The 8,350-nt window shown below is 40.7% G+C and overlaps 1 protein-coding gene across 15 annotated transcripts in view; it reads right to left on the bottom strand.

The window, feature by feature from the left end:
* Positions 1-251: 251 nt before the first annotated feature.
* Positions 252-8,350, bottom strand: part of DAB1 (DAB adaptor protein 1) — a 386,755-nt gene continuing 378,656 nt past the window's right edge. For 11 of the 15 annotated variants that reach the window (XM_072974349.1, XM_072974361.1, XM_072974347.1 and 8 more), the window contains one exon: positions 252-615. In XM_072974349.1, the coding sequence (XP_072830450.1) occupies positions 490-615 (126 nt within the window). In that variant the 3' untranslated portion in view covers positions 252-489. Of the gene's footprint in view, positions 616-3,669; positions 7,095-8,350 lie in introns of those variants that run through there. The other 4 variants (XM_072974356.1, XM_072974357.1, XM_072974359.1 and 1 more) reach the window with 1 other exon arrangement.

Raw genomic sequence — 8,350 nt, 5'->3', positions numbered from 1 at the left:
TATCACAGGACCTGGTACATAGCACGTGCTTAATAACTCTGCTACATGAGTAACAGTAATCCATGACACATCTTTGCTTTAAACTTTGCCAGTGAAAACATTTCACAGGGATATGTGTATGCTTCCTTGCCTTCCTCTAACAGTAAGATAGAGGTAATCATTACCCATTGCCATGCCCCACACTTTGTAGAGTGACTGTGCTTGGATTACTGATATGAAAGGATAAAGTAAAAGAATTAAGTACAAAAACAAATAGCTATCAGTCTTCCTTTGGTATTAATAACAGGTAACATGTTCTAGGTATGAAATTATCAAAGTTATGTCTCAGAACAGACTTTTGAGGCACATATTATTGTCTCCACTTTACATGTGAGTGAATTGAGTGTTAGAGCTTAAGTGACTTGTCTCAGGTCAAAAAACTATAGAGTCATGGATCCAGAACCTACATCAAGACTTTCTGAATTCAGAGTCCACCATCTGGAAGCTGCTTTACATCGACTCACTGGTAAAGATGGTGCGCTTCACTTTGGTGAAGAAGAGAGACAAATGATGAGCAAAAAGTGAGGATCTGGTCAAATACTCCACGTCCCAGGTTCTGCCTAAATTTAGGGCACACTAGGAAGAAAAGAAAACTACTGAGTATCCAGTTGCTTGACTTCGGCGCCATTTTTCTGTCTTCTGATGAACGTGGACTATCGGCTAAGTTTTATTCTGAAAGAATAAACATGGATGGTGTGATCACTGACCACCTTTCTTTTACGTGTTTTACCTCACATGAAAGTCTGAAAGGGCACAAGACAGGTCAGAAGAAACAACTTCCCTTTAATAACTAAGTTCCTAGATTCTTGAGCTCATGGCCCTGAAATGTGACAATTTCAAATGTGAAATTACAATCTGAAATTGAGATTTCAATTACAATCTGAAATGCGGCAGATTTCAGGGTGTCCAGCACCTCCAAAGGGGAGGCATGGTCGAGTTGCTAGAAGTACAGTAGGAAAAAGGACAGTCTAACATTCTACTGTTGTCAACCCTGATCACTACTTATTCCCCTCCAACCATTCCTGCCAGTTCCCGGCTCCAGGGTGTGACTCTCACGTGAGTGACAGAAGTGGCGAGAGGTTGCTCAGAAGATTAAAGACCCAAGTCACCAGAGACTGCCGTCTCACAGGAATATTTAGGCATTTTCCACCTGGCAGTCATTAATATTCTTCAGCAAAGGATGCACAGAAAAACCTGTTCAAAAAGGTTCCCTCTTCAGATCTCTGTACCTTGGATGATAAAAAACGAATGTGAGGGTTTTGTTTTGAAATTAAATATTCATTGGATCATGTTAGAGTTATTACCGTTCTTGAGAATAAAACTAGACTTTTTTCCTTTAAAAAAAAAAATCTAGTCATTTTACTGAAGAATTTCTGTACTAAATTAGCCGGGGTACTGCTGGGTGGGATTTTTCTAATATAATAGACATTACTTGGAATTGAATAAAGAAAGACTCAAAGTATTTTATGGAGTGTGTGGGAGCCATCTGACATCACAGAAACCCTGCAGACAGAAGCAACCGTGGAACAGAGGAAACAGACTTGGAGGTTGGACCCCGGGAGCTATGACAACCCCTGGGTGAGATCGTGGGCTCCGTTAACTGATGGCTGTTTCGTAACATCTCTGAGTGTCATTTTCCTAAGTTGTAAAATGGGGAGCATATTTCTTTTCTCTCAGGGTTTGTGTAAAAACTTGGAAATGATACCTTAAAAATGAGTGGCACACAGAGAGTAGGAACAGCCCAAGAGTGCCAGCTATTATTCGTATTTTAACGTAAATACTGAGCACTGGTCACTAACTGGCTTGAAATTCATTTACATCTGTTTACCTTTTTTTTTTTTCAATCTTTCAGGCACCAGCACCACTGTTCACAACTCACTTGAATTTAAACATCTTTTAAAAGGTTTCACAAAGCTTTGAAGGTTGATTTCCATGAAACCTGTTTTTATTCTAGGCGTTTTTCCTACTGTCATTCTGAATAAAACAAAAAACATTTACTGTCAAAACAACAAGGGTTTGCTCTCAAGCACAAAAATGAAAGCAGATACGTCTGCCTGATTTATTTTGGCATCAGCCTAGCAGTTAAATAGGACACCCTTTAATTTGCCACTTCTTTAAGATTCATTTAGTTTGGAAAAGTAAAGCGCCAGTGCTCAGTTTCAGCTGAACTTGAACTAGCTGGGCCAAGAGGTCTATTCTCTACCCCGCTAACAAACACTCTTTCAGAAGTGCCAGTTAAAGAAGAAACCATGAACTCAGCAATAGACTTAAGATACTAACATCCGAAGTGCTTAATTTTTAAAAATTAAAAAAAAATTTTACTTTACACCGAGCAACTTAGAAATCTAACTTATTACCGAAGATCAACTAGAGGTCTGGGAAGAGATATAGGAGGTCAGGGTTTTCACCAAGGCTATGTAGAACCACTTACAAGAGTGAATATCCAGTTTTTGAAAAAATTAAAATCAACTATGAGTAAAGAGACTAAAAATTCAAACCTTAACTCTACCATCCACTAGCTGAGGAAGTTATTTGCTCTCCCCAAGTCTCAGTTTCTTCATGTATAAACTGGGGATAATATCTAATATTTAGAAGATTAACTGAGGCAAGGCGTGGAGCATCGCACGGCACAGGTCAGCTGCTCAACAAGGATGCGGCACTGCTGTTCAGAAATGCCTCTGTCACTTGCTAACAGTTCAGCCCAGGAGTGAGCACTGATTACTGAATGAAAGCCGATGCTTCTATCCAGTCCTAATTTATTTTGCTGGAATCTGAGCCCTTTCTCTCATTTTCTCAGAGTTGGCGGTTAACACCTGTTTAATACTTTCTGTTTAATGAGGCCAGACTGAGGGGATGGGTTTCTATAACCATTAACATAACCATTCTTAAAACATAGGTGTTTTTTTGGGCATGTCAATGACCTAATCATAATCTGTAATCTGGCTGATTACTGGATCAACAAACTGATCTAATAACAAGACGAGATAAAAATCACACACACATACATACACACACACACATATCCATATAAATACACAGATTCATACAAATACACACACACACACACACTTTTTTTTTTTTTTTTGTTCTTCAATACATAGAAAAGTCAAGGTCCAGCTTCAGACTACTTTTCAAGTTTTTTGGTGTGGAGTGTGTAGGGAACGTGGAGATAAATGCTTCCCTCTTTGGATCCATTAAAGCAGACAATCTTGAACTATGGGACAAACTCTTCGAGAGTCCAGGTTAATCTTGGTCTTCCAACCAAGAGTTTAGCAGGTCTATTATCTGTTTGTTTTGGGTTTTTTTTTTTTTTTTTGGAGACCCCAAATCCATAGGGTGAGTACTGGGATCTTTCCTAACTTTTGCAAGTCCTAGGTTAAACATGGTCCAAACACAACATCTATACAGGGTGTTGCTCTTCCTGACAACATCTTCCTCATTCTTCACTGTGGCTGAATTTCCAAGCGTAGCCAGGACCTGAATGGACCTGAGGACAAACTGAGCTACCTCCTCAGTGAAGAGGGGAAAACAGGCCTTCGCCTGGCCAGATGGAAGCTTCCAGAGAAGCCATTTCTTCTAAACTTTCACCTGAATATCCAGTAGAAACATGTGGAATAAAACCAGGTAAGCTGTTGTTCTCAAACATGTTTATTGTAACAGTTTTACATGGCGTGTTACAGAAATTAATGGAAAATTTCTAAAAATTTTGCTGTTCTGTTGAATGCATTGTACATAAAGTTAAAAATAATGTGTCCAATATATGTTAACAAACTGTCATCTGAGGTAAAGTTAAAGTAGGTCTAGAAATGTCCTGCAACAGTCATTTTCTCTTTCTCATCTTTATTAAAAAAATATGTGTCAGAACACAGAAATTGAAATGAACCAAACCCAGAGAGTAAACATTATTTTTTTTTTTAAAAGAAGGTGCCCGGTACATGACAGGATGGGATTTCCGTAGACACTGGGATGAGCACGGATTATCAAAAAAGTCTCGCGGCGTGTAAAGATCGGAGCGCTATGGGGAATGGGGACAGAACGACGGGTGGTGTTTCCCTGGTTTCAAAATTTAAAGTGACAAATTTCGTGCTAGTGAAGGATGAGGAATTAACAGTTGTACACGTGGATTTTCTATCGATCTAACTGGAACTGGGCAGACTCCCCACACAGCCTTTCGGTATCGGCACCTCAGCTCTTATTGGAAATTTCACTGCATTCCTGGGATGGGATATGGTGATTCTGAGCTCACCAAACAGAGCGTATCAAACAGCATAATTCTGCCAATGACAACGTGGATGGCAGTTTAAAATCTTGACTTTATTTCCCTCACTTTAATGCATCACATGGGCCATCCTCTTTAAGTCTGGAGCCAGGAATATTTTCAACCACACTCAATCAGTGATGAAAAGTGCCCTCGGGTGTCACTTTCTGCTATGAAATTAGCTCCAGACGGTGTCCCTGAAGCAGCGACATCAGGCAGGGTTCCCTTTGAATGTGTCAGAAGCAACCCACAGACTCAGTAAGAGGGTGTGATACTGCGGGACAGACCCAAGACAGCTGAATCGAGGGAGAAGATAGCACCACTGGTTTAGAATCAGAATCACAGACAACAGAACAATCCAAGTCATCTCCCCATGGGAACCACCTCTCTTATCAAACCCCCAGAAAACACAAGGGAACAGGTTTTAGGACCACGCTCATGGTTATCACAGCTTTCCCATTTTCCCCTTCACGTGGAAGGATTAATGACTCATAAAAGGTACACACATTCCTGGAGAAATCTCGTCGACCAACATGTGACATCGATGGAGGACGGGAAATGGCCCTTTTCACCTTTCTGGTTCTTCAGACCTTCCATATCAGGGTGACACTTACATGTATTTCTGTAATAGACATTTTCCAAGTTTATGCAACTGAAAACAATTTAGATTCCAGTGACGTGACAGTGTAAAATCTGGGCTTGTCAAACAGTAATAACCACCATGACATATCCTTTTTTTTTCTTTCTGAACAAGTAGACCACCTTCCAAATCATTTTCGTTTCTACTGATGTAAAGAATCAAAGGACACAGGCCTATTTAAGTCAATCAGATCAAGGTTAATGCAAATTTTCAAATTTTAAAACCAAGTATAAATAATTACCATCCCCAAATCCAATTAATCACGTGATTCTTTAAAGTTTTCTTCTTAGTGTTAAACCACTAAATTCAACATACTGTAACTGCATAGGAACATCAGGAAAACACATTTGACCTGTAGAACAATTCTCTGTAGGGCAAAAATATATAGATTCTTTATGAAAATCATGTGCTGCACATACGAACCAAACACTGCACTTCTTGTCTTGTAAATGTGAAAAAAAAAAAAAAGGAACTTTAAATTCTTCTGTTTCACATACAAACAGTCCTGTGATTTCTATGGGGGTCACTGGGCATGGAGAGGTGGGAGGGAGTTTGGGGCTCTGAAGAGCAGGCCTTCAGAGCGTGGATTGTCTCTTTCTTGTTTTATGCAGAGGGCGGGGACTCTTGTGGAAAGGCTAGATTAGGTGATGGAGTCACGTGCTCCTTCCTGTTCACTAGCTGCTGATTGGCCAACTGCTCCTGCCAGCTGTTTCTGAACTCCAGCTTCCTACCATATGCTCCAGAGTAACATCTGAAAAGTGAGCCCCATCCATCAAGTTCGTCACATCTTGCACTCAATCTGCTACCTTCTCTACAGTGTGATGGCATCATTAAAAAGTATTTTCATTAACATTGATATTTACAAAAAAAAAAAAACAAACCCAAACTGGCAATTTTTTTTTTTCATGAGAACTCCTTAAAGCCATTTCCCTTAAATATTTAAAGAGTTTAATGGTCGGGTTTTTTTTTTTTTCAAGTTATAAAATAAAAATCCCATTTGAATTTTCTGATGTACAAAAAGAGACAGAGATGAACCATCGTGACCACGGAATCAGTTTGTTATTAGCAATATTCATGTCACCATTGTTTCATGTAGAAAGTCATTTTTTTTAAGATCCAAAACCGCATTACCAGGACTGTCCCCGAATTATTTGGCAAATGACTTTTCTTTGAAAATGGCACGTGGAGAAGACACTTGTCTGCATAGCATCACAGCAGCAAGGTATCGGAAAAAATAAAAAATATTTTCTAATTGTACTTAAGAGTTTAGAGCTTCTGAGGAAATCAGATGCATTTTTTTTTTATCCTTCTCATCAATGGGATTCTTACTCACAGAGTGAAGGTTAAACCGAAAGCCGTCCGTCTTCACCAGGGTGTAGAATAGCTGAAGGGTTGTTTTGGCAACATTTGTGATCAAGAAGAATCATCAACCACTTATTTGTCTTGTGATTTCAAGTTAATTCATTTCATATGAGGCTTTTTCCTTTCCAGTTAGATTTCTTCATCAACATCGAAAAAAAAGTCAAAAGCAATACAAAAATTTGTACACCCATTCATCTTCAAACATGACAAAGAAAGGAAAGGGGGCAAATGGCAGACCAGGCCGTGTGGAGTGATGGAAACACACCATCCCACGTGGAAAGGCATATGGACGATGAGACCATGGTGATGGAGGGCCTCTTGCTTTTTGCCTAAGTGACATCGGTGCCAACTCTGATGTCAATCTCTGAGGCCCGTCACTCCAAACTCGATGTCTTTACACTGGTCAACAGGTGGAAGAATAAAAAGAGAATTACGGATTCACAGACGGGGTCCTCTTAAACCCACGCTAGGAGAGCTTAGGGTATTTGTCGGGTAAGCGTTGGCTTGATTCGTGTTGTTGGATATGACTTTGTTTCATAGTTTTGTGTGTTTGTGTTTGTTTCCGTATTTGTGCTGCCAGAGATATCTACCATTGGTTGCCAAAAACTCTTAGTTCCCTCTTCCAAACGAGTTCCATGGGGACCATCGTGAGTTTGTGGGGTGAGGTGAGGTGAAAGGACACCAGAGAGCCTGTCACGATGCTGATTTCCATGCCAGTCCTGAAGCACCAGCCACGAGCCCGCAGGGGTGCTATTCCTTAGGTCTGTGGATCTGCGCATAGAGAGGCTCCCGCTCCTGGGGACAGAGGGACAAAGTGAGACCTGCTCTTCTCCAGACAGGGCTTCCTGAGACAACAGGGGAAGGAGGGTTTGGGATTACAACAGAAAGATGACAGCTGATGATGAATGACCTTAGGTGGCTTGGAGATTCTTTGGTCATGGTGCATATGATTTTGGCAAGTTTTTTTTTTTTAATCATTGAGAAGAACTACTCACCCAGTTTTATCTCTGGCTTTCAAGTTGAGCCTGACCGCCCTGTTAGGGACACAGCAGTGTCTAGTAGAGAGATCTGGACAAGCTGTGTGATGTGGACAAAATACTTACACTTTCTGAGCCTCAGCTTCCCCAACCATGAAATGGGAATAACACTGTTTACCCAACAGGGTTCTTAAGAGAGTAAGAGAATTTATATATATATATGTAGCCTCTCGCACAGTGCTTGGCAGAATTAGGTCTTCAGAACATGGTGACACCTATCGTGAGTCAAGTGGGCATTTTTCCAGCAGTTTTACAAACACCCACGTGAGACTGCTGAAATTCCATTTCAGATTGCTCTTTGGTTCCTACAAGCAGTGATGACGGGGCACTTGTTAGAGCAAGAGAAATAGAAATTGTGCCACAAGCTCTTAGTTACCAGCTTCTGGGACTTGTTTCCATTCTCTCTGCTGTTTCAGATTTGGCCTGTCATTTGCCTGCACCCGCAGGGCTGTCCTAAGACATACACAAGGATTTTCACAACACATCAGCAAACCGTCAACCCACATGCAGATGGGAAACGGTGTTTGGCCTTGCTGAAATCACTGCAAACCGCAGTTCATGTTGAAATGGCCCAGGGCGCACTAACAGATCAGGTCAATGGTCTGGCCTTAAGTGTGCACAGGCCCTTCTGTTAAAACTGACTTTCACGCTGTCACTCTTGAATGTTTGTACCAGAATTAAACAGACACTGACATCTTAATTCTGCTATATTTTATATATTAGCCTGCCTCCTGCCACGTGAATATACATCCTTCTTAACTGCCTTTCTTGAACCATCAGATTGAACTGGCACGCTCTAGCCCCTACTACACGTCTGGCACCATGCGAGGTATCTTCAAGTACACTGTCTCTTGAACACGTCACAACAGCCTTGTAAGGCATATGTTTTATCTCTTTTGCAAATGAGAAACCAAGCACAGAGAAGTTAAGTAATTTGTCCATGGTCACACAGCTAGTAAGTTGAGGACACGAGATCTAAAAGTAAGGTCCAGTGCTTTTTCTAGTCTATTACAA

This window comes from Vicugna pacos, chromosome 13 (assembly GCF_048564905.1).
Source record: "Vicugna pacos chromosome 13, VicPac4, whole genome shotgun sequence".
NCBI lineage: Eukaryota > Metazoa > Chordata > Mammalia > Artiodactyla > Camelidae > Vicugna > Vicugna pacos.
This window is presented reverse-complemented; position numbering and strand designations above follow the sequence as displayed.